Genomic DNA, 26,329 nt, shown 5'->3' on the forward strand with positions numbered 1-26,329 from the left:
AGTTACTAGTTTTGCTGCAGGTCTGCAATGTTGCAGGTGTACGATTGGTCGTTGGTCGTGCTCTCATATCAAATAGCACATCTTGCTGGGATTTCCTGCTATAGAGCCACCTATGAATTCTCCATCTAGGCTAGGAATCACAGGCCTCTGCTGTGCTGTGCTGTGTGTAACTGTAAAAGCAACCCTCTGATCATTTCCACAATGCCCTTTACACATCCTTTTTGGTTCCAGGTAGAACCCTTTTGGGTTCCATGTAGAACCCTCTGTGTAAAGGGTTCTCCATGGAACTCAAAAGGGTTCTACCTAGAACCAAAAACTATTCTTCAAAGGGTTCTCCTATGGGGACAGCGAAGAACCCATTTAGGTTCTAAATAGCACCTTGTTTTCTAAGAGTGCAGGCCTGGGGTTTTCCCTGGCAGCATAGCAGGTATAGAACGTTGGCCACTCACTGTAATAGCACTGATCCTCACTGTACTGGCACTGACCCTCACTGTAATAGTACTAACCCTCACTGTAATAGCACTGACCCTCACTGTAATAGTACTGACCCTCACTGTAATAGCACTGACCCTCACTGTAATAGCACTGACCCTCACTGTAATAGCACTGACCCTCACTGTAATAGCACTGACCCTCACTGTAATAGCACTGTGCTTCCACAGCATCCATATCTAGTACAGTCAGAAGTGATATTGTACCGTCTTTAGCTATTCATGTTTAATAAGAATTACTGACTAATAACACAGATTAGCTAATGATGATTTGGGATTAATTGACTCAGTAGGCCTAACTACTAGACATTGCTAATAGATATATTGGTGTTGGGATGTCCAACAAGAGGTTAACTGACCTGGTTGTTGAGGAAGGCCTCGGCCTGCTTGACGTCCCTCAGGAAGAGGTGGAAGATGTGCGCCTGCACCAGCACCTCCCTCCGGCTCTCCCACATCTCCAGCAGCTTGTTCCAGCCCACATCCAGCTTCTGGAGCCACTGCTGCAGCGCAGCGTATGGCAGCGGCGCCTCCTCAGCCTCCAGCAGCTCGTTGACCGCCTGCAGCCGCTCGTAGTCCTCCTCGTACCTCCCGATCTCCTCCTTCAGCGCCGCGTGGCGGTTGATCAGCCTCTCGGCCTCCTCCAGCGCGTTGGGCAGCTCGTCGCTAGCTGCCGCCGTCTGCGTCTGCACCAGCCACGTCAGGAAGGAGTCCAGGTCCTGGATGAACTGCTGCAGCCGCCCCGCCACCATCAGAGAGTCCTCGCAGCCCTGCAGCGTGCGCTTCAGCTCCTCCCACTCCACACTGATGCCCTCAAAGGGCTCCAGGACCTCCATGGCCCTGGCCGGGTGCGAGATGGCCAGCTCCTCTGCCTCCTGCTGCAGGTGAAGCAGCTTGGGCTCCAGCACGGCCAGGGCCCCCTCCATGGTGGAGAGTCGGCGCTGCAGGGCCAGCACCCCGCCCAGGTCACTGCCCACGTACTGAGTGGCGTCGATGGCCTTGCGCTTCTCCTGGATCTGGGACTTGATCTCAGCACACTCCAGCAGGTAGTTCTGGAGACGGAGGACAGAGTCCAGGTGGTCCTTTTTCTGCTCCACCATCTCCACGATGCGGTTCCATCTAGAGGGGACAGACAGGGGCACAGGAGTGGATGGGGGTTCAGACAGAGGCACAGGGGAGGGGAGGGTGGGTCAGACAGGGGCCCAGGGGTGGGGACGGGGGATTCGGGGGGGTAACAGGAAGGGGCACAGTGGTGGGGAGAGGGGGGACAGACAGGGGCACAGGGGTGGGGATGGGGTCAGGGTTAGTCTGCATCCGTTTGAAGCTTATAATTCACATATAATTCAGTCAGTATACTAAAACATACACTAAGTATTAAATATTGTTACAATTTTAATTTAGCCCAAGAGGATGTAATCAATAGTGCAATTGATCAAAGGCATTAATGAGGGACATTGGTATTGTTTGTTAGTTGTCATTTGCATCTCAAAGGCTTTTGTCTTTTTCTTCACACAGGCTGTTAATATGGTCCCCATGCAAAAGAACAGGCATGAATTACAGCCATTTAGCGAAGCATATCCGACATGACGTCATGCCAGTACCCTATAGCCAGAGGCTTCAAAGGGTATCAATATCATGAAGCACCATTGGCCAGATATGGTCAAAACATTAACCTGTTTAGGATAGGGGGCAGTATTTTCACGGCCGGATAAAAAACGTACCCGATTTAATCTGGTTATTACTCCTGCCCAGAAACTAGAATATGCATATAATTATTTGATTTGGATAGAAAACACCCTAATGTTTCTAAAACTGTTTGAATGGTGTCTGTGAGTATAACAGAACTCATATGGCAGGCCAAAACCTGAGAAGATTCTATATGGGAAGTGCCCTGTCTGACCATTTCTTGGCCTTCTGTAGCCTCTTTATCGAAAATAGAGGATCTCTGCTGTAACGTGACATTTTCTAAGGCGCCAGAACGGGGAATGATAACTCTGCAGTCCCTGGGCGAAAAACAGTAGGGCTTTTGGAAAGTGGTCGTTCTGAGAACAATGACACTGGCGCGCGCGTGCATGTGAAGACTCCATTTTCTATTTTCAGTGTTTGAACGAAAACAACGTCTCCCGGGTTGGAATATTATCGCTATTTTACGAGAAAAATTGAATAAAAATTGATTTTAAACAGCGTTTGACATGCTTCGAAGTACGGTAATGGAATATTTTGACATTTTTTGTCACGATACGCACCGGCGCATCACCCTTCGGATAGTGTCTTGAACGCAAGAACAAAACGCAGCTATTTGGATATAACTATGGATTATTTGGAACCAAAATAACATTGGGTGTTGAAGTAGAAGTCCTGGGAGTGCATTCTGACGAAGAACAGCAAAGGTAATCCAATTTTTCTTATAGTAAATCTGAGTTTGGTGAGTGCCAAACTTGGTGGATGTCAAAATAGCTAGCCATGATGGCCGGGCTATCTACTCAGAATATTGCAAAATGTGCTTTCACCGAAAAGCTATTTTAAAATCGGACACCGCGATTGCATAAAGGAGTTCTGTATCTATAATTCTTAAAATAATTGTTATGTTTTTTGTGAACGTTTATCGTGAGTAATTTAGTAAATTCACCGGAAGTTTTCGGTGGGTATGCTAGTTCTGAACGTCACATGCTAATGTAAAAAGCAGTTTTTTTATATAAATATGAACTTGATTGAACAAAACATGCATGTATTGTATAACATAATGTCCTAGGAGTGTCATCTGATGAAGATCATCAAAGGTTAGTGCTGCATTTAGCTGTGGTTTTGGTTTATGTGACATTATATGCTAGCTTGAAAAATGGGTGTGTGATTATTTCTGGCTGGGTACTCTCCTGACATAATCTAATGTTTTGCTTTCGTTGTAAAGCCTTTTTGAAATCGGACAATGTGGTTAGATAAAGGAGAGTCTTGTTTTTAAAATGGTGTAAAATAGTCATATGTTTGAAAAATTGAAGTTTTTGCATTTTTGAGGTGTTTGTAATTCACGGCACGCTCTATCATTGGATATTGGTGAGGCGTTCCGCTAGCGGAACATCTAGATGTAAGAGTTAAGCAAACCTGAACAACAGAAGCCGAAGTCTACCTAAACTATGTCATAGAGATGTACAATATCAATGAATGCTATATTTAGTCACAACTGAAACAGTTTGAGACTGAGGGAGAATATAGTAAAGCCAAATAGAACACATTTTGGGCAGGTTGGTCTTGCACCCAGTGTGGCAGGCAGTCGACACAGATGGTCACCCTGAGATAGGCTATGTATGCCAAAGTCAGGAGGAACTGGGCCACTGTAGCATTTTACCAAACCATCATCCACTACCCTGGCCCTGGCCTTAGATCTGTCTGCCTGTGTCACCATGGTGTCACTACGGTCTCTGGTCCAATCAGTCCCCTTCCAGGTCTATCAGCAGGGAGCATGTGATCATCATGGCTTCTGTTGCTCCCGATCTGGGCCAAATAAGAACAGTGGACCAGATTCTTCTTATCAACCCTCCTCCCTTCCCTTATATGGCAGGAAATTAGCTAAGAATGAGGTAACTGGGCCACTTTGAAAAAAATATCATCAATGCACTACGCACCATGTGCTGTAGATGGATTGACAGATGTGTTTCTATGGCTGCGTTTACACAGGCATCTCAATTCTGATCTTTTGACTAATCAGATCTTTTTAGAATTGGGCTGCCTGTATAAACGTAGGCTATCTAGTGTTCAGTTGGATAAAAAAAAATATCCTGTGTTGATGAATCTCTACTCAACAAAACATAACTCCCATGTTATTATGCAATGCAGATAAGTCACATTTTCATCACATATTGGTGCTGTGTGGGTAAACAGAGAGACCCGTAGGTCTATGTTATGTCTTGTTGTGGAGTAGACCTGGGGTGCATTCATTAGTGCGCACCATAGCAAACTGTAGCAAAACATTCTTATTGGTAAAGTTCAGTTTAGTCCTTCCCCGTTTTGGCCTTTTGCTTCTGTTTGGTTCCTAGTGAATACACCTCAGAGTTGGTCAGTCAGAACAGTGGGGTGGGTTACCTGCTGTTGAGGTGGTCCTGACAGCCTCTGACCTCTGTAGAGCTGGGGTGACCACTGTCCAGGAGCTGCTGCACTATCTGGTTCACGTCCAGGATCCTTCCCATCAGGCTGTTCATCTCCTGGTCCAGGCTCTCAAACCTACAGAGAGTGGGAAATGAGAGGAGGGAGAATGTGTGTTTTAAATGACAGTGTTATGTAGCCCTTATGAGGGAGGGTTCAAGGAACGGATTCCCTAAAAATGTATGACTAGCTTTATAACTAAAAGCAAGACTTAAATCTAACATTCTCCCTATGATCTCCACCGCAGACGGGAGCTGTACCTATGGGCTATGACCTCCACGTCCTCCAGCCTCTCTGGAACCTCCATTTTGTTGAGCCACTGCTCCTTCTCGTCAATCCACACCTCGCAGGCGTTGACCTCGCTGAACATGAGGTAGACAGCCAGCGCGTCGTGCAGCCACTGCTGCCTCAGGACGGCCACCTCGGCCACCTCGGCGTACAGCTGCTCCGCCTCGCCCATCCTTGACTGCACCTCGTCCAGCTCCCGGTAGTGCAGTGGCAGCGCCACCATGTGTTTGCGCAGAGTTACTACATGCAGCCGGTGCTTGTCCACAGCCTCGCGCACACCCCGGTGCTTCTTGAGCAGTGACTGGGTGGAGTACTCGTCGTGGCCAAAGTCCTCGCTGGACACTAGGCGGTAGGCGTCCTGCAGCCATGCCAGCAAGTCGTCCGTCTCCGTGCTGAACTGGAAGAAGTTGAGTGCCTCCTGCAGGTGGCCCAGTCTCTGCGCTGCCTGGTCCTCCAGCCTCTTCCACTCCCCTTTCACCTCCATGATGCGCTCCTGGATGCCCCCCGTGCCAAAACTCTTCTCCATCAGGATCTGCTTGCCCTTCTTCATGGTCTGCTGGAGGAGGGAGCGGTGGGCCAGCAGCTCCCCAGCCAGGGTCTTGTGTTTCTGGAGAAGCCGCAGCACACTGCTCAGGTCCTTGCCGCAGGTCTGGGCGGCCAGGATGGAACTCTTCTCGCGAATCCAGGCCTCAGACTCCTCCACCTCCTGGAAGAAGGCCCAGAGGTGCTGAGACTCCTCCAGCTCCAAACGCCGCTTGGCCGCCAGCTGCTTGAGCTCCTCCAGGCAGGTGCTGACGTGGTTGACCCGGTTGCAGATCACCTGGGGGTCACAGGGCTGGTAGCCTGGGAAGGAGAGAGAATAGGGAACAGGGGACAGGGGACAGCACTCAATATACATGTCTTTATTGGTGATGTCTATGGTGGACTGTATGCAAAGACTCAGTTAACTTTGCATGTAAACAAAACACTACTACTGATATAAAACAGGCGTAAAGTTTTACAAAATAACTATGTAATATCCACAAAATTGAAATAACTAAATTAATTCACTTCTGTATTGTAAATGGATCTTCAGAAAATAAGTTGTGGAAAGTCATGCTTGCCCTCTTGTGGGTCTCTCAGGAAGTGCCATGGTCATCTTCACCACTCAATGTACAGTAAACTGTACTCCTACACACTCTTAATACAAAACACTCCTTTCTTTGTTAACTGTGCTTTTTTCCGGGACCATAGGAGACGTAACAGCAACAGTCAGTATTTCTAATCCTATCGTATCCAAATATTTCCTCCCTCAAAATCACCAAGTTGTTATCAAAGCACATTCCACTTCTCACTGAAGATGATCTGGCAACATAGCCATCTGATGTCTTACCTTCAATGGTGGTGAATTTGAGAGCGGCTGTGTTAAGGGTCTGCACCCTTTCTGCCTGCACTGTGATGTCAGCTTCCTGGAGGCTGTGTTTCTGCAGCAGGTCATCCACCTCCAGCAGATGCTTGCCGAAGTCTTTGGAAAGGAGCTGGACCTGTGGTGAGAGGGATGTTGGTCACCTTCCTGACACTCAGCAGTGCTTCCACTGACCATGCTGCCTGTACTGAAACGTCAAAGTCAATTTCTCAAGGGTTTCTCACTGTTTTTTCATATACTGTATCTCCACATTACCACTTCATGTGTACACAAATGTCAACCCACAGTCTACGCTGTTGAGTCGACACAACTTAGAGACAGTATAGCGTTCATGTAACGTCAAATGCATGACACAATACTGGTCTCACCTGCATATCCTCCATCCAGTCGATCATGTAGACCATGTCCTGGAAGGTCTTCTGCAGGGCCAGGTTCTTCTCCAGCCGAGCCTTCCTCCCCACCACCAGCTCCTTCAGCAGGCTCCACTGGCCCAGGATGTTCTCCTTGCGGGCCGAGATGCGCCGGATGTCGTAGTAGCCCTCCGTCTCCATCTCCCCAGCCAGCTCCACCACCACCCCGATGCGCTCCTCGTACGACGAGATGTCCGCCTCAATGGCCTCGTGCTTCTTCATGGCGGCTTCCACCGCTGGCAGGTCGTAGCCAAAGTTATCCTTGTGGGACGGGACATTCAGTCAGAGGATCACTTAACTACAGGCAGGTGATAGTGTAACAGTATTCCCAGTCAGAGCAATGCAGTCATAGGAAAATACATCTAAATATACCAATGTATATTTAAAAGTAATTCATGTTATACAATACTTTGCCATTGGTTCTAAAAAGACATTATAAAGACATTTCATTCTCAATCCACAGCTATAAGACTATTGCTATATAACTGTGATGATATGGCCCCTGTGTGATATGTTAGAGACATTAGTCACTTCGGCCCTGTGGTCCCTACCTGAGACACGAGGCGCTGGTTCTCATTGAGCCACGCCTGTCTCATGGTGGTCTTGTGGTCAAACCGCTGGGCCAGCAACTCCAGCTTCTCCTGGCGAATCAGCTCCTGCCGTAGTGCCACGCCTCTCTCATGCTCCGCCTTCTCCAGCCTCTCCCACGCCTAGCCAAATGAAAAACAGAGGAAAATGTACCCATAATGCAGCATGGTAACAAACATAAAGAGGAGTAATTTGCACTGATTTGCTACATTTTAAAGAACCTGATATTGATAAAGAAGGATTTTATATTTGCCAAGACCTGTCCAGTTATTGCATTATCTGTTCAGGCATTTGAGACACTCCTTATTCCCACTTATACCAGTATTCATTACCTTATTGATATCAGAGATGAGTTTCCCTTCATGAGGCACGTATGGTTTCTGGTTGTTAGCTCTGAGCTTGCTTTGGATAGTAAAGAGGAGCACCTCCAGGTTCCCCTTCTCCTGGAACCTAGCACAAGACAAAGTGTGTTTCACAAACATCTTGAGACACAGTACTGTGCACAAGGTGGGCTCCGTTTGAAACCTAAAATCACAGGTGTCATATCCCAGATCCTTTAACTTAAAATAACCATCTGCTCAGAAGTGATAACAGACATGTATTTTTTTCCTATTATTAAGTTACTAGGGTAGTGACGGTCATGGAATTTTGGATGACGATTATTGGTCAGCCAAATGACCACGATCACCGTTATAATCGTTTGAATACTGCACGAATGCCCGGCCACCCTGTCTTCAGTCAGCTGTTAAATAAACGGCTGTTAAATAAACGGTTATGACGGTTTTCATCCATAGGTGTCGCTTACACAATCATTGTGCCAGTCCTATGAATTACGCTTCTCATCAATAGATTATCCGTGACATTTCCTGCAGGCTTGACCTTCACAGCAAAGGCCTTCATTATTACATGTGACTTAGCTCCACACACTGTCTAGTTGTAACCAAATTCACAAATAATAAGTGGTCATCACTGAGCAGATTTCAGAGTCATATGATAGGTGACCACCTCTGGCCATCGAGGGCTGCCAGGGAAACTAGGCTGGGTGAGAAGCCGGGTAAGGCCTCAGAGATACTAGTCACCAGAGGAGATGTCTATCCTCTAGCCACAGAGAGAAAGGGTCTGGAGACACATTTGGGTGTCACATCACTTAGATCCAGTCCCTTTTGGTCAAATAGGGCATGAGTCACATGGCACGGCTAACTGGGTGCTTAATTTTGCCAGACATGCCAGCTTAGGGCCTCATGCTGGGCCTCATGCTGGTACTACTGTGCCCACACCCATCAATGTGTAGGCTTTTTTGTTGAATACCGCAACAGTTATGTCATATAGCACACATCAAATGAGAATCAGATGAATCAAAAGCATTTGTCTGGGGGCATTCACTGAGAAAATAACATCAAACTATAAGAACTTTAAAACTATAAAAGGGTGAAACTATTGACTCAACCTAAATCCTGTCCTAAAACTAAAGCATCCAAAAATTGTTTAGTGATATTTGTATAAAACAAAAGTTTGAAGTTTGAAACCTTCTGCTGTATGAACGGGACCACTATACAGTAGATATAAAACATGATTTATGCTATTATGTATCATTTGCACAGTGTTGACTTACTTGATGGGCTTCTCGATGGTGCAGTAGGTGGTGAAGGCTTGAAGCTGTTGCTGGACACCCGTTAAGGAGTTGGCAAACTTCTGGTTGCTAATGATGCCTATGGTCTTCTCGATCCACTCCAGGAGCTCCGAGGCCAGAGCCTCATATCGATCGATCATCTTCTGACCGTCAATGGCATTGTCCAAGACCTGTATAACACATAAACATTTAGCATGGATAGATATTACGTAGGATTGATTTAATTCATAGCTTTTGATAGTGGATAATGGATTGATAATAGATTGAATCGTTATCAGTTTGTTTTGACCTACACAACTACACTGATGTGAGCAAAACATACAGCATGATATACAGTGCCTTCGGAAAGTATTCAGACCCCTTGACTTTTTCCACATTTTGTTATGTTACAGCCTTATTCTAAAATTGATTAAATAGTTTTTCCCCCTCATCAATCTACACACAATATCCCATAAAATAGGATGTTTGCTAATTTATTAAAAAATAAAAAATGGACATATTTCATTTACATAAGTATTCAGACCCTTTACTCAGTACTTTGTTGAAGCACCTTTGGCAGCGATTACAGCTTTGAGTCTTCTTGGGTATGATGCTACAAGATTGGCACACCTGTAATTGGAGAGTTTCTCCCATTCTTCTCTGCAGATCCTCTCAAGCTCTGTCAGGTTGGATGGGGAGCGTCACTGCACAGCTATTTTCAAGTCTCTCCAGAGATGTTCGATCGGGTTCAAGGCCAGTCTGTGGCTGGACCACTCAAGGACATTCGCAGACTTGTCCTGAAGCTACTCCTGCGTTGTCTTGGCTGTGTGCTTAGGGTTGTTGTCCTGTTGGAAGGTGAATCTTCACCCCAGTCTGATGTCCTGAGCGCTCTGGAGCAGGTTTTCATCAAGGATCTCTCCGTACTTTGCTCTATTCATCTTTACCTCGATCCTGATTATTCTCCAAGTCCTTGCCTCTGAAAAACATCCCACAGCATCATGCTGCCACCACCATGCTTCACCATAGGGATGGTGCCAGGTATCCTCCAGATGTGACGCTTGGCATTCAGGCCAAAGAGTTCAATCTTGGTTTCAATAGACCAGACAATCTTATGGTCTGAGAGTCTTTATGTGCCTTTTGGCTTCCGTCTGGCCACCCTACCATAAAGGCCTGATTGGTGGAGTGCTGCAGAGATGGTTGTCCTTCTGGAAGTTTCTCCCATCTCCACAAAGGAACCCTAGAGCTCTGTCAGAGTGACCATCGGGTTCTTGGTCACTTCTCTGACCAAGGCCCTTCTCCCCTGATTGCTCAGTTTGGCCAGGTGGCCAGTTTTAGGAAGTTTACAAATTTCTTCCATTTAAGAATGATGGAGGCCACTGTGTTTTTGGGGTCCTTCAATGTTGCAGACATATTTTGGTACCCTTCCCCCAGATCTGTGCCTCGACACAATCCTGTCTCGGAGCTCTACGGACAATTCTTTCGTCCTCATGGATTGGTTTTTGCTCTGACATGCATTGTCAACTGTGGGACCTTATACAGACAGGTGCGTGCCTTTCCAAATCATGTCAAATCAATTGAATTTACCACAGGTGTACTCCAATAAAGTTGTAGAAACATCTCAAGGATGATCAATGGAAACAGGATGCGCCTGAGCTCAATTTCGAGTCTCATAGCAAAGGGTCTGAATACTTACGTAAATAAGGTATTTCTGTTTTCGCTTTGTCATTATGAGATATTGTGTGTAGTTTGCTGAGGAATGTGTTTTATTTAATCCATTTTAGAATAAGGCTGTAACGTAACAAAATGTGGAAAAAGTCAAGGGGTCTGAATACTTTCCCGAAGGCACTGTACATATTGATCACGTCACTCATGTGTTCAAAACATACAGTACATATCACTGTATATATTCACTGTATATTACTGTATACTGTAGGAGATATTTACACAGGTTCCAATGACAATTGTTCTGCCACGTACAGCAGGATCCAAGGTTAAATAGTGTGTCGGCATTCTCCTACCTTTCCCACTCTCTTGCCCTCTACTCGAAGGGCTTTCATCTTGGAGAAGTAATGGTAGTAGGACACAACATAGGTTATTATCGACTTCTCATCTGGGTTCTCCGTATTCACGTCTGCAGAGTCACACAGGAAGGACAACATCACACAAACACTTACAGCACACACATACAATACATAACAGAATCACGCCTTCACATGAAATCATTTCAGGTCGTGTAAAACAGAGACTATGGTCACTGTAGCTGAAAGTCTGAGAAGGTTTGCACGTTTCAGATATGTGTCACCCAATGTCCATGAATTGCTGAGGAGGTTGTCGAGCTGCTATTTCAATTCTCTGTGCAGTCTTACCTTCAGGGTCCAGGAGTTTGGTGAGCCCCAGGTTCTGCTCAGCAATGTTGAAGGCTTGCTGGAGGTTGTGTGTGGCATTGGACCGGATCAGCTTATGGAACTCAATCAAATCAGGCCTGTAGTAAAGTAGGTCACCTAGTTCACTTTCTACATGGTCACATAAATACATATTTTAAAGCAAGACGTGCTTGTTTAGCCAATGCTGACCTGTGTCGGTGAATGAGAGCGTTGAAGGCGAGACCATCTCTCCAGGATGTGGTGAAGTTCTGGATGTTGACCTCAGAGTACCTGTGGGACAGTTGACACAGAACACACTCACAACCATTGGTCCAATGCATATATCCTATCTAACTAAAGACATGGCATGTAACAATAGTAGTAAAACAACTGTCAACACCCTGTCAACAAAGGTTGACGTTCAATTTTGGCTTTTGGTTCAATTAAGATACTCACCCAGCGGTTTTCATCTGGCACCAGAGTAGTAGGGCATCCTTTGCCGACCGCGTCTCCCTGTTGTCGTCACACTCGATCTTAATCCCCTGGATCTGTATACACAGGGAAGGAGAGCAGACGACAAACAACCACGGTCAAGGAAACCAGCCTCAAAACTGTCCTCAGTTCAGTAAGATCACCAGATTACTACGAGGTTGAGAAGAAAACAGTTAGGAAACACACCCATGTTGCTGGTAAGTTTCAAACACACTGAACCCAAAACCCAGTGCCTTTCAACAGTCACACCAGGAATGTATTCATTATGTCGATTCCGTTGCAAACAGTTTGGTCTGTTTCAAAATATTTTGCAAAAGAAACCGTTTATTCTAAACAGAAAACATTTTGCAATGAAAACAAGAGTTAGTTTCTATTGGACAAATTCAGGTAGGTCCCTCCCTCCCCATTTCGTTCCATTTGCTCTGTTTGCTTCCATTTGGTTCTTAAATGGTAAACGGTTTCCATTGCAAGACGTAATGAACACACCCCAATAGTCACACAACTGCTTTGCATGGCTCATCACTAACTCGCACACAGACATGTGCCTGTCATGTTGGGAGGAAGGCCACAGAATCATAACATCACCGTGCACCCTCATCATCTATGACAGCCATTGGCCCAATCATGTCACCCTGACATGATACATGTTAATGGGAGGGTTGACACCCTAGAATCTGCTAGACCACCCATATCAACCAATCACACTTCATCCGCTCACATACTGTACACGCTCACTCACACCGGAAAGCAACTGGAGGTTTATAGGACTATACTGCATGCGCACGGTTTAGTCTCCACCTACAGCGAACGGTTGTTTGTGATTAAATGATGATAGGATAACACTACTGGTATGTATGAGGAGAAGGATTAGTCACTATCTAACTGAACAACCATGGTTCAAATTAACTGCTGCCCAGAACCAAACTGACTTTTTACAAGAGCCAATGAGGACATTCCATCTCTAAAATTACCTGCTCGTATTTCCGATCAGGCAGATTTGAAATACCCTTGATCGCAGTGCATATCCTCCAACAATAAACAAGATTCCTGAGAAAAACAAACCATCTGGCAGTGACAGAGAGGCATACACCACGCAGGTCACAATTAAGTAGCACAAACACAACGGCACTGAGCAAAGCAACTAGAAAGGAATAGTTAAGTTACGAAATATAATGGAGGTGTCAAGTGTTTATTAGAGTCTTGAAATCGTCTCCTGGAGATCATTTACCTCCTGGAGTCCTCTTTTCCCCCCTTTCTCTCGCTGTGTCTGCTGCCTGCTGCAGTGGCTAGGCCTTACCTGCTGACTGGGCAAAGTAAACTGAAACAGTCCAAGGGTAGGGGAGGGGGTGAAAGAGAGGGAGAAAGAAAGAGAGAGGGAGACAGAAAGGGAGGAGAGACGTAGTAAACTAAAAGAGGAGTGTGAGAGGAGAGTGACAAGACAACCCCAAACGGTTGCAGAATCGGTGACCGAGGAGGAATTAGGAGTGGCAGAGAGAGAAGGAGGGAAGGTGGGGAGGAGGATAGGCCCTGACTGCATCCTGCCCTGCCCGGAGCCCCACCCCTTGCTCCCTACAGCACAAATCAGTTTCCAATAACGTGCTTCTCCTCTTTCACTGCTAGCAAAATTGAAGAGCCCATCGACTCGCTGGCTCCACAGTCAGTGCAGTAGAATGGGATGCCGGCCAAAAGTGCCCCAGCCAACCCATAATCACTGTTAGAAGGCAGAGCGATAAGCTATGCCATACTAGCCTCTCCTCCTGACTCCATAGGCACCACTAGCCTACGTCCCTGAATCATATGTGCAGAGACACGCTGATTTCAATAATGCAAGACATGCGTTTATGCTGAGACCACCACTGTCCTGAAGCGACAACAAAAGCCAAATGATTTTGCGCTACTTACAGTACATGCCTGTCACTTGTCTGTGGTATCGCGTCCTGTAAGGCCTTGTGCCCATTGTATGTGTACAGTATGTCTCTGAGGCGGATGTCAGACAGTATGTCCCTGTTTGAGATCCAATTACGATCAGGACCAGAGTGACGTTCAAGCTTTGCTAGTAACGTCACACAGTGACGATGCGGCATGTTTCAGGGCTTCTCCATACAGTCTTTTGGCCAGTCTACAAATCACTCTGATTTCTGCCCTTTCTCTCCTAAATTAAGACAGTGCTGAAACCAGCATGCCTGTAGTGTCAAAATCATGACAATAATATACACAGAATTTTGGACTACTTCGGTTTACCGCTGGGACACAAGAAGTGGATACCTTTATCCAACAGTGCTAAATCTGTCGCTTCCTTAGATGGGTTCACCTTAGCTCAAGGACTAATGAAAAAGAGTGACAAAAGGTACGATAAGACTTTGTTCTTGTGTTTGAATTAGGTGTATTATAATGTCGTCCCCCAGGCTATTGCACACAGCCTGGGATATCAATGATTCAAAGTTGGCATTAGAGCAGTGTTTCTCTAACTAGGGGTTGCGAGAGCAACTCTGAAATAATTTGTTTTTAAATGCTCATAGAACTGGGGTTACGTCAGTAACCTCTGGTAGCTGGTAGATGCAGTTGTAATAAACATAGCCGCGCAGGACTCTTTAGAACAGAGTGGACAAGACCAGGCACTAAATCAATGATGATGTTCTTTTCTACACGTAAGATCATACAAAATTATTGCCTGATGATCTTCTGAACATCCCAATACCTTGCTGATGGTTTTCAGTCACTTCAAACTGTCCTTTATTGTCAGACTAATTTGTAATAGACTGTCATAGCCCCAGTTAAAAAAAAGGAAACATTGGCAATTGATCACATCCCTTTTTTTACATTGTGGGGTCGCACATTTTTGGAAATTTCAAAATGGGGTCACGGGCCAAATAAAGTTTGGGGACCACTGCCTTAGTGGGAGTGCCCATAGAAATCAATGGGAGGGACCTACTGAGTCAAGTACTTTGTGAGAGATGAAGCTAATGCCTATGCGCCGGTCATTCTGTATTGGCTAAAGAAGGCCAAGTTTGAAGCGCTGGTTCATCAGACTATTCCTGACTCTTGGGGCAGATTGTCTATGACGTCACACTGTCGAACATGTACCAGTCAGAAACAGGAGTTTGTAGAAACAACGGTGCACACCCATATGAGGTTCATCATCCACATGCTGACCGAGTTCAAAAGTACCCCACAGGGACAAAGACAGAATAGAGCTACACAGCACTAGAACATACCGTCCCCAACATGAGACACACACAGGCCTGCAGGAACTGGATGCCCAAAATACCTCGCAGAGGTTAAGCTAGCAGCAGGTCTTAAGGACAATCCCAACAGGGGACAGGTACGGCCCCACAGGAGTTGGCTGCATGACAAAATAAAGAAAATGTAAATACAACCACAACAGAAACGACAGAGACAGAGACAGAGAACACCAGGCACCAGGACGGGTGGGCAAGGTCACTACCTGGAAGCGAAGGATGATGGTCCAGATGAGGCCAAGAGTGAGGCGGTGGTTGCCGTCAACGATGTCGTGAGAGCCGACGTTCTCCAGGTGGACCCTCTGCTCCTTGAGGAACTGCAGGGCCTTGTCCACGTTCTCCAGGCAGTGGATCCGCATGCGACCCCGCGTGGGCCTCGGCTAGGGCGAGGGAGGGATGGGGGAGGGAAGGAGGGAGAGAAGGGTGAGAGAACAGCGAGGTAAGGAGGTAGAGGGAATGAGAGAGAGAGCATAAGAGTGGGATGGTGAGCGGAGTAATGCTTGAATGGTCAAAGCAATCTGCAGGGGAAATACTTGCTTTGATCTCAATGCCTTTACAGTAAGACAATATTTTTCTCTTTAAAAACGTAATGGCAAAGAAAGCATGCAAATGCTGTTCCCATCCAATTGTCAAATCCACATTATGCTGACTACTATTCTCATACGATCACACATGACATATAGCTGCAGTGCTGACAACATTCATGAAACATTTAGACATGACTGTATAATATTTGGAACAGAAATAACTACAATGCAGAGCTCTTTGTTGAATAGTTTGTGCTTCTTCTCCTAGCATCTACTGACAAAGGTAGACCGAGGTTGTGAACCAGAGAATGGGTTGACCAACCAGCATCTCCCCAGACAGGACCTCCAGCAGCCTTGTGAGCATGTAGCCGTCCCGTAGGTCGTTGTAGAGGTCAGCAATCCGACAGGACACTCTGGCCAGGTGGGAGTTCACCCACTTAGTGAAGGTCTTCTTCTGGACAGCATCTCTCTCTTCTGCAGGAGAAATGAAATAAACACAAGGCTTACAAATGTAGGATATTCATAAAAACCAGTTTGCTACAGCAGGAAAATAAGCCTGCAGCAACAGGAAATGTGAATTATTATGTGGAATTAAATTGACATTTTTGTAGGTCGTTGATCCATTTTATGTTAGGGCAAATCAAGTCTGCCACTTTAGTGGAAATGGAAATGGATATTACTAACTTTAGAATACTTTTTAAACCTTGAACACACTACAAGTTTGCATTCCCTACGGTGCAGGAAAATTCTCTGCAACAAAAGAGTAATCAAATTAAGATCCTACATCTGTAGTTCATCAGGATAGAGCTCTGATCAGTGATGTAGTTACTAAACCTCACATCTGAGTCGTGTCCCCAGTCACTACTGGTCCAGTCCGAGTCCAAGTCCGAGTCCTGGACTCAAGAACTACAACACTGGCTCTGATATATCCACCATACCTCCTTGTCAGTAGCCCCCTGTATGATAGATCATCAATCAAGTCCTTCCACAACGTTAAACATCCATCAGGTATACTGGAAGGTCTACGAAGCTTGTGTGTTTTGTAAGTGATGGAGCTGTGACTGAGGCAGGTGAAGGTGCTCTTGTTCCTCTAGTCCAGTATAGTCTCTCTATCCACCCACCTGCCAAGGCCTTGATGCGGGAACACTCAAACAGTTTGGAGCTGGTGACCTCGGTTTCCCAGTGTCCCGAGCTGCTGGCTAGACGGGTGTTGTTGTTGTTGAGCTGGCGCTGGGCCTCTGCGTTGTCCAGGTCTGTGGAGGCATTGGCCATCGCGCCTATTTCCCTGAACAACTCTACAGACACACAGCAGGAGAGTTAGTTAGAGTACATTTAGGATGCGGATCACACTTCATGCACCCTTTAGCATCCCCATAGAAAGAAATGATACTGTACAAAGGTAAATACATAATCTCAAACACCGTGCAGAAAATCTGAATCACAACAATTTGTCTTTAAGGGCAAAGCGCATGTATGTTTTGATAGAGCTCCAGTCCACACCATATATTAAGTAATCCAGGGAGGGCTATGAACAGCCATAGATATCTACGATTTCTGAAAACAGAAGCATAAGTGATCACTTACGCTTTGAATCAAACCCATTTGCTAATGTTAATGATCATTTCTCATTCACAACTCGCCCATATGCTTATCCAAAACATTTCTGATTCTTAATAATAATTTCTCATTCGTGACTCATTCATTTGCATAAAATACATAACAGAGAGAGTTTGGCACACTCTTCTTCCCTGATCATGTCTTATAAAAAATGACTTTATTGAAACAACCGGTTCATATTGTGTCTCTTTCACATCAAGTGGGATGAGATCAGAGCAGTGCCGTCAGTAAACAGTACAATATATCAACCAGAGAGCTCCTGCCCTTATCCCCCATCCCTCTGGCTCTTTGTCATGTTACACTCATGTCAGTATGAATATGGACATGTTCAAGTGTAAGTGTACAGTGGGAGACTGATTGAGGTTGAACTCTTTTCTGTTACAATACCAGCTAATGTCCTTGAGGCAACCCACAAAGCACAAATATTCAAAAAAATCCCCCTCCCCCAATCCTCAACCCCTGATTCCCCTCCTCTGTTCTCCTCCCATCCCCCACATTTCCCTTTCAGCATTCAACAAACACTACCAGTATGGGCCAGATAGATCATACAATACAAAACACGACACATAGTGAAAATAAAACACAAAACATCAGTGAAAGACTAAATGGACCAAAATAGAACAAAATATTACACTTCGACATCTTGGCAGATAAGACAATACAAAATAAAATACAAAATAAACATGTATTTCCTGCTCAGTTGCCCTCTCCTCTGAAAAAGCACTCAAGATGTGAAAAGCAGGAGTAAACACTAAATACATGATCCTAAATACATACTAATTAAAAAGGTTGAAATATTCTAGACTTGTGTAAATCAAATTTTCTGAGGATTATGGAAATACGATTATCATTCAATGTGAAGCTGGGAGGGGTCTGTGTTACTGAAACTGTAAGGCTTGGGATCAGGGCAGAGTGTGAATTATACCGTAACATTTTGGGGTCTCTATTTTTTTCCACAGGACTTCCTATTTTATGGGCTTAATATGACCTATAGTAAAGACATGTATTTTGACCCAATGAGTCCCCCTGTATCGCCGGCACATTTTGGACTTTTTTAAAAACGGGTTTAAAAAAGGTCTGTGTGATTAATAGAGGCTGAGCTAAAGCGGTCCTTTAAACAAAAAAAAGTCTGTAGTGTTCGAATAGTTTGAGCTATCTATGAAAAGATATCCATGAAAAGCTGAGACTCTCATGAAGAAGGACATGTAACATGTTTTGCTCTATGACGTTCACTAGCTACACAAAAGTCGTTAGAAGATAAGGGGTTCTGCTACATCGAAGATCATTGGAAATCCCAGGACATAGTGTCTATACTGTAATAAGCTCACATACAGTGCATTCAGAAAGTATTCAGATCCCTTGACTTTTTCCACACTGTTACGTTAAAGCCTTATTCTAAAATTGATGGAGAAAAAAAACATTTCGCATCAATCTACACACAATACAGCATAATGAAAAAGCAAAAACTGGTTTTTAGAATTTTTTGCAAATGTGCCTCGACATAATCCTGTCTCGGAGCTCTACAGACAATTCCTTTACATTTTACATTTTACATTTTAGTCATTTAGCAGACGCTCTTATCCAGAGCGACTTACAGTAGTGAATGTATACATTTCATGACCTCATGACCTCATGGCTTGGTTTTTGCTCCATGCATTGTCAACTGTGGGACCTTATACAGACAGGTGCGTGCCTTTCCAAATCATGTCAAATCAATTTAATATACCACAGAGGGACTCCAATAAAGTTGTAGAAACATCTCAAGGATGATCAATGGAAACAGGATGCACCTGAGCTCAATTTTGAGTTTCATAGCAAAGGGTCTGAATACATATGTAAATAAGGTATTTCTGTTTTTTAGGTTTAATACATTTTCAAAAACTTCTAAAAACCTGTTTGCACTTTCTCATTATGGGGTATTGTGTATAGATTGATGACGGAAATTGTTTTTTAAAATACATTTTAAAATAAGGCTGTAACATAACAAAATGTGGAAAAGGTCAATACTTTCGAAGGCACTGTAGTTGCTGTCACAAACTCCACACAGTTGTCACTGACTAGTTGGATATTAATTTCCCAGTGAGCAAACTATTTCTGTACTTACAGAATTCATATAAATACATTTTTATCAGGTTTTTGCATTGGTGGACCTTATTGCTCTAATAAAATTCAGTAAAACACATGAATGCAACTGTTTATGTCAAATTGTTTTGTGTTCTATTTGTTGTGCTGAAAAGAAAATGGTAACACTTTATTGTGAGGCTGGATATAAGGGCTGGACATGCAGATAAATGAAACTCAGATGAATGAAAACACAATTTTTGCTGGGATCTGATATGGTTCACGGTAAACATGTATTAGCTTTTAAGGGGGCATGAACACAACCAGTCATATTTTCTTCTGATTGTCAAACAAATCACTTCAAAAAGTAAGCTACCTACACATGTTCATCCACTCCAAAATAATTCCAGCATCCAAACATTATACTGTGTACCCGCCATTTAATGAATGGAAAGAGACATCTGTTACAAAACACCGAAAACAGTAACGACATTTGGCGATTGTCATTAGTAGGCCTACACTCTTCTAGCCTGAATTCAGGACCCCATGCAGTCTTTTAATTTTATTTTTCAATGATCACAATATTTTTCTTAATTTATTTCCCTCAGCCTCCTTGGGCCACTGAAATGCTCAGTCCAATGTGTGGGCATGGGGAAATACATTTGAATATACAATACCAGTCAAAATTTTGGACACGCCTACTCAGTCAAGGGTTTTTCTTAATTTTTACTATTTCCTACATTGTACAATAATACTGAAAGCATCAAAACTATGAAATAACACATGTGGAATCATGTAGTAACCAATAAAGTGTTAAACAAATCAAAATATATTTGATATTTTAGATTCTTCAAAGTAGTCACCCTTTGCCTTGATGACAGCTTTGCACACTCTTGGCATTCTCTCAAAAAGCTGAACCTGGAATGCTTTTCCAATGGTCTTTAAGGAGTTCCCACATATGCTGAGCACTTGTTTGGCTGCTTTTCCTTCCCTCTGCGGTCCAACTCATCCCAAACCATCTCAATTGGGTTGAGGTTGGGTGATTGTGGAGGCCAGGTCATCTGATGCAACACTCCATCACTCTCCTTCTTGATCAAATAGCCCTTACACAGCCTGGAGGTGTGTTGGGTCATAGTCATGTTGAAAAACAAATGATAGTCGGTCCCGTGTGGCTCAGTTGGTAGAGCATGGCGTTTGCAACGCCAGGGTTGTGGGTTCGATTCCCACGGGGGACCAGTACGGGAAAAAAAAAAAATGAAATGTATATATTCACTACTGTAAGTCGCTCTGGATAAGAGCGTCTGCTAAATGACTAAAATGTAAATGTATAGTCCCACTAAGCCCAAACCAGGTGAGATGGCGTATCACTATAGAATTTGTGGTAGCCATGCTAGTTAAGTGTGTCTTGAATTCTAAATAAATCAACGACAGTGTCACCAGCAAATTACCCCCACACCCTCACACCTCCTCCTTCACGGTGGGAACCACACATGGGGAGATCATCCATTCAACTACTCTGCGTCACACACGACTCATCAGACCAAAGTACAGATTTCCATGGCTCATGTTTCTTGGCCCAAGCAAGTCTCTTCTTCTTATTGATGTCCTTTAGTAGTGGTTTATTTGCAGCAATTCGACCATGAAGGCCTGATTCACGCAGTCTCCTCTTAACAGTTGATGTTGAGATGTGTCTGTTACTTGAACTCTGTGAAGTATTTATTTGGGCTGCAATCTGAGGTGCAGTTAACTCTAATGAACTTATCCTCTGCAGCAGAGGTAACTCTGGGTCTTCCTTTCCTGTGGCGGTCCTCATGAGAGCCAGTTTTATCATAACTTATCAAAGTTCTTGAAATGTTCCAGATTGACTGACCTTAATTTCTTAAAGTAATGATGGACTGTTGTTTCTCTTTGCTTATTTGTGCTGTTCTTGCCATAATATGGACTTGGTCTTTTACCAAATAGGGCTATCTTCTGTATACCACCCCTACCTTGTCACAACACAACTGATTGGCTCAAACGCATTAAGAAGGAAAGAAATTCCACAAATTTACTTTTAACAAAGCACACCTGTTAATTGAAATGCATTCCAGGCAAGGCAAAGGGTGGCTACTTCGCAGAATTTCACATATAAAATATATTTTCATTTGCTTAACACTTTTTTGGTTACTACATGATTCCATATGTGTTATTTCATATTTTGGATGTCTTCGCTATTATTCTACAATGTACAAAATAGTACAAATAAAGAAAAACACTTGAATGAGTAGGTGTGTCTAACCTTTGACTTTGACTGGTACTGTATGTACATACTGCCCTGATTGGATGATAGAATCGTCTAGAGCCCACCCCCTTACCTCTAAATAAAAAATAAGGCACATGGTATTCAACCTGTCAGTTGGAGCTGGAGTTGGACCCTGAAAACGACACACTTCCACAGGTGTGTTAGGCTACTTTGTTTTGTCATGAAAATGAAAGGCATACATGACGAATCTTAATTTGCTATATCATTGTTGTACTGTTTTCAATAGGTTACCAGAAGATCCAGAAGAGGCAGGACCAGAACTGCCTTTTTGCATGGTGAACCATCCTGGCCAATACCCTATCGGCCAACCATTTATTGCAGAATGCCATGATTATCTACAGGGCAGACTATAGACCTCTTAGTTTCAGATGGAGAACACAGAAACAAATACTTAGTATACAGTTGAAACAATGTTGCAAGTTCACTAGCTGGACCTAGTTGATAATGTTACAAGTTCGCTAGTGGGCTTGACCCAGTCAAAATAATGTTGCAAGTTCGTTAGCGAAAACTCAAGACAGACAGAGAGAGGGAGACAGGCAGAGTAGAGAGATGAATGTGATGAAAGAACCTAAGCTTTTATTTTCATATTTACCACTGTAGCAGTACAACATTTCATTCTAAACAAACAGGATAAGGGTTCAAATACAACTTTTGTTGTATTTCGGGGAGCTCATGTCTCATTCCGGGGGCTGAGCCCCCCTTGGCCCCCCATCATTCGCACACTGGAGTGTACTTATCTCTCTCTCTCTCTTCTCTCTCACTCTCTATTTCCTATTGCAAGTGTTGTTGTACACAACCATTCACAACCATCTAATACATCAAGAAATAAAGGTTGAGTCAGAAAGAAATGGCAACAAATATTGGACAACTAAGCAGCCAAGTGAGACAAACAAAATAAAATGTCAAAAGAGCCTCAGAGGGACCTCCACTATCCGCTTCTATAGAATGATGAGCCTAGATATTCTGAAAAATATAAACGCAGCACACCCATCAGGAGAGTATTCTCAATTCCAGGAATGAGGTCATCAATAAATAAAACATATTATATTTCAGGAATCAATTGGAAATGTACAGTAAATACATATCATACTGAGATCATACTGAGATTATACTGAAATCATACTGAGATCATACTGAGATCATACTGGAATCATACTGAGATCATACTGAAATCATACTGAGATCATACTGATTTCATACTGAGATCACACAGAGATCATACTGAAATCATACTGAGATCATACTGAAATCATACTGAGAGCATACTGAGATCATACAGAGATCATACTGAAATCATACTGAGATCATACTGAGATCATGCTGAAATCATACTGAGAGCATACTGAGAGCATACTGAGATCATACTGAAATCATACTGAGAGCATACTGAGAGCATACTGAGATCATACTGAAATCATACTGAGAGCATACTGAGATCATACAGAGATCATACTGAAATCATACTGAGATCATACTGAGATCATGCTGAAATCATACTGAGAGCATACTGAGAGCATACTGAGATCATACTGAAATCATACTGAGAGCATACTGAGAGCATACTGAGATCATACTGAAATCATACTGAGAGCATACTGAGAGCATACTGATATCATACTGACATCATACTGACGTCATACTTACACATCTTTCTACATGATCAAATCTGTCTCAGATCATGTCAAAGGATCGATGCAATGCTCAGTGATATTCAGTTAGTCCTAAATTCAATGCTCAGTGAAATTCAGTCAGGCCAAAATTCTATGCTCAGTGAAATTCAGATTTAGAGAGAGCTACAGTACTGTAACAATCACACCACAGCCCCCTTCCTCTCCAGATGTGGATAATTTGTATGTGTGTGTGTGTGTGTGTGTGTGTGTGTGTGTATGTATGTATGTGTGTGTGTGTGTGTGTGTGTGTGGGTGTGTGTGTGCGTGCGTGTGTGTGTGTGTGCGTGCGTGTGTGTGTGTGTGTGGGTGCGTGTGTGTGCGTGTGTGTGTGTGCGCGCGTGCGTGTGTGTGCGTGTGTGCGTGCGTGTGTGTGCGTGTGTGCGTGTGTGTGTGTGTGTGTGTGCGTGTGCGTGTGCGTGTGGGTGTGCGGGAGACGCAGAGGAGGGTGTAGTGAAGCATGAGTCTGATGTTTCACAGCTCAACGCGTTCCAGTTGGTTGTCTCATTCCCCACCAGAATGTTCCCTGGATACCCAGAGCGCCTCCTACAGTAACTCCAGAGACTGCACCCGTAGGCGTCAGCAGTACATCTCCATGACCGCTCAAGAAGCTGGTGTGTCCTACAATCACATACTACCAGATACTACTAGCCCCTTGAGCCATGAAAGCGGGTGGTAGGTCACATACTTACTGAACAACATACATCACCTTTATACAGAAAGACCCCACATGTGTTGCACAAAATAATGCACTACACACATGCTTTTCAAGGGACTGCACGCACATTAAAATGCCATGGTCATGTACTGTATAGTGAAGGATTCACACTGATGGTAGGCCACCACACAGTCACAATGGTCGCCAATGCATTAAGGCTCCATCCGAACTGTCACACTGTCATATGTGTCAAACGAATTGGCCTGTGCTGTTGCTAGCCTTTGGTCGCGCCAGCAGGCCTTTCCTAGACCTACCACCTGGTGTCCCTCTAATAAGACAGTCTTTTAGCTTAAGGATCCCACTGACTGACGTGATGTGGTTCTTCCTGGTAAACAAACACAGCTGTCAGTGTCTCAGCGTGCCAGAGGCCCCTCTCACATATCCAAGACGCTCTGCACTGAAACAACAACACTGTTGCTCTCCAGCAATAATCCAGCCCACATATGCTTCTGCTTCTACGGGGACAATTCACTATCCGGGGTGGCCAGACTGTTTCTGCCATTAACAACAGCAGCCTACATAACCTACATCTAGCTGGGTAACAGCTAGCGTGGTGATCAGGCTAGCCCTCAACAGGGAATCCAATGACGATCAGACTAAAATGAAGCAATAACAGATTGACAGGCAAAGAAGGGACGACACAGGGTCCCATACATGTCCATGACAACTCCAGAAGAGACACGACAAGGCAACATGCCTAAGCCCTTTGATCCCTCTGATGCTGGGAGAAGGTCAGAGACAGTCAACTGCACCTTTGACAACACAACCACCATGGCAGGCGAGGTGTAACCATTGAAGTTTAGTAAACGCTGAGTCCTTACTGTTTCTTGCTACACCTTGTGCATACTACAGGGCAGGAGAAGCCATGCTGTGGCCACATTTCAGACCAGAAGAGTCTGAACATACATTCAGGATTCTCTCTATGGGTTAGTCTGGCCCTGATCATTTTCTGTGTTGCTGTGTTCTGCTGCTTCTGTCCTTTACAGACTGCCTCTGCCCTTTATAGCTCAAATCAGTTGTAGATACTGCAATACTCTATAGTGACATATGCACAATTTAGATCGGCCATCTTTGTTTTTCGCCAGTTTGTTTCTGGCTCTTGATCAGCATTCTCCTCCAAAGCACTCAACATTATTATTGCTCTTTGGCTACACTGTGTCACCCGGCTACAACTATAAATCTCCAGCCTGCCGGCATGGAGTAAAACTCAGGCTGTATTCCCCCACCCATCCCTTTTTCCCACTGCCCCAAACATGCTTCCGGAAAGAATGGCTCTGGTACAGTAATTCACAACACCTCCTCAACGAAAAAAATAATTCCCAGGCAACAAGCCAGCTGCTCCAGTAGCACTCTGCCTGTGACCTTCTCACTTCCTACTTCCTGTCTGAGAGAAGCAGAGGTCCTTTGAGGAGCTATGGAAACCACTGCGGTGGCACAAACTGCCCTTTATTGAAGATGTATGGAGATGCAGAATTATTTTAGGGATCTCTTCCTGCTGTATTTAAAATGCTAATCTGAATGTGTTGTTTCTATCCTGAGTAGCCCCTCTTTGCAGAAATATGTCATGAGTCTTGATTACATGTGTCCCCCCTTTGCAAAGCATTGATACTGCAAAAGACACAGAACATTTTAAAACCTAAATGTAGTGTTGCTAAGTATTCCAAGTCAACATATTTCCCTTCCTTGAAAATCCACCTTCAGTACACGATCAAATGAACACGTCTTGACAATCATCAAAGTGAAGCGTTTTTTTTTTTATCATTTCAGTTCCAGGAATAGATACATTTACATTTAAGTAATTTAGCAGACGCTCTTATCCAGAGCGACTTACAGTAGTGAGTGCATACATTTTGTTAGTTTTTCATACTGGTCCCCTGTGGGAATCGAACCCAGAACCCTGTCGTTGCAAGCGCCATGCTCTACCAACTGATACGAGAGTGACAGCCTGACCCCAAACTCTTTTCACTGTGTAAGGAGTTAGGGGGCTAAAGAAACTAAGACACTATGGAAAGAAGAGGATAGAACAGAAGAGAGGAAGAAGTTCCCCTGAGCATAGACAGATGCCACACCACATTACACACCACAGAATTGAGGACCTTTAATTCTGTCCCCCTCAGGCTGGGGACTGGTCCCTCATCTTACTGGTCCACCCTCCTTTTTCATTCAACTTTTCATCCATCTTTTACAAAGGTTGGTGTATCAGTGGACATTTTTACCTTGACTTTTACTCTCCACACAATATTACTGTCAATTTGCATACAATGGAGAACACTGTGAGTATTGGCTATATGGCTAGGTTATTTTCTGAATGCACACTTCTGTCATATCAGTAGAGATCCAGGCCCTTTATTGTATTTTAATGTAAAGACAATGGGTCCTATAGTCTGCTGTGTTCAAGGGACAGAAGACCCATAACAC

General features: G+C 44.2%; 1 protein-coding gene and 1 non-coding gene across 4 annotated transcripts in view; one reads left to right on the forward strand and one right to left on the reverse strand.

Annotated features, from left to right (window-relative positions):
* The window catches only part of LOC106580737 (spectrin beta chain, non-erythrocytic 4), a 63,426-nt gene that overhangs the window by 35,019 nt on the left and 2,078 nt on the right, over positions 1-26,329 (reverse strand). For all 3 annotated transcript variants that reach the window (XM_045703574.2, XM_082966489.1, XM_045703571.2), the window contains exons 2-16: positions 16,668-16,841; positions 15,869-16,020; positions 15,226-15,399; positions 11,745-11,836; positions 11,499-11,579; positions 11,292-11,407; positions 10,944-11,056; positions 8,929-9,116; positions 7,649-7,766; positions 7,280-7,438; positions 6,687-6,989; positions 6,286-6,436; positions 4,886-5,756; positions 4,566-4,703; positions 851-1,607 (exon numbers count right to left, since the gene is read on the reverse strand). In XM_045703574.2, coding sequence (XP_045559530.2) covers positions 851-1,607; positions 4,566-4,703; positions 4,886-5,756; positions 6,286-6,436; positions 6,687-6,989; positions 7,280-7,438; positions 7,649-7,766; positions 8,929-9,116; positions 10,944-11,056; positions 11,292-11,407; positions 11,499-11,579; positions 11,745-11,836; positions 15,226-15,399; positions 15,869-16,020; positions 16,668-16,818 — 3,564 coding nt within the window. In that variant the 5' untranslated portion in view covers positions 16,819-16,841. The remainder of the gene's footprint in view (positions 1-850; positions 1,608-4,565; positions 4,704-4,885; positions 5,757-6,285; positions 6,437-6,686; positions 6,990-7,279; positions 7,439-7,648; positions 7,767-8,928; positions 9,117-10,943; positions 11,057-11,291; positions 11,408-11,498; positions 11,580-11,744; positions 11,837-15,225; positions 15,400-15,868; positions 16,021-16,667; positions 16,842-26,329) is intronic.
* trnaa-ugc (transfer RNA alanine (anticodon UGC)) lies at positions 20,385-20,460 on the forward strand. The gene has a single exon. It is a non-coding gene; the product is annotated as a tRNA-Ala (tRNA).

The sequence above is a fragment of the Salmo salar genome, chromosome 20, assembly GCF_965601325.2.
Source record: "Salmo salar chromosome 20, fSalSal1, whole genome shotgun sequence".
NCBI lineage: Eukaryota > Metazoa > Chordata > Actinopteri > Salmoniformes > Salmonidae > Salmo > Salmo salar.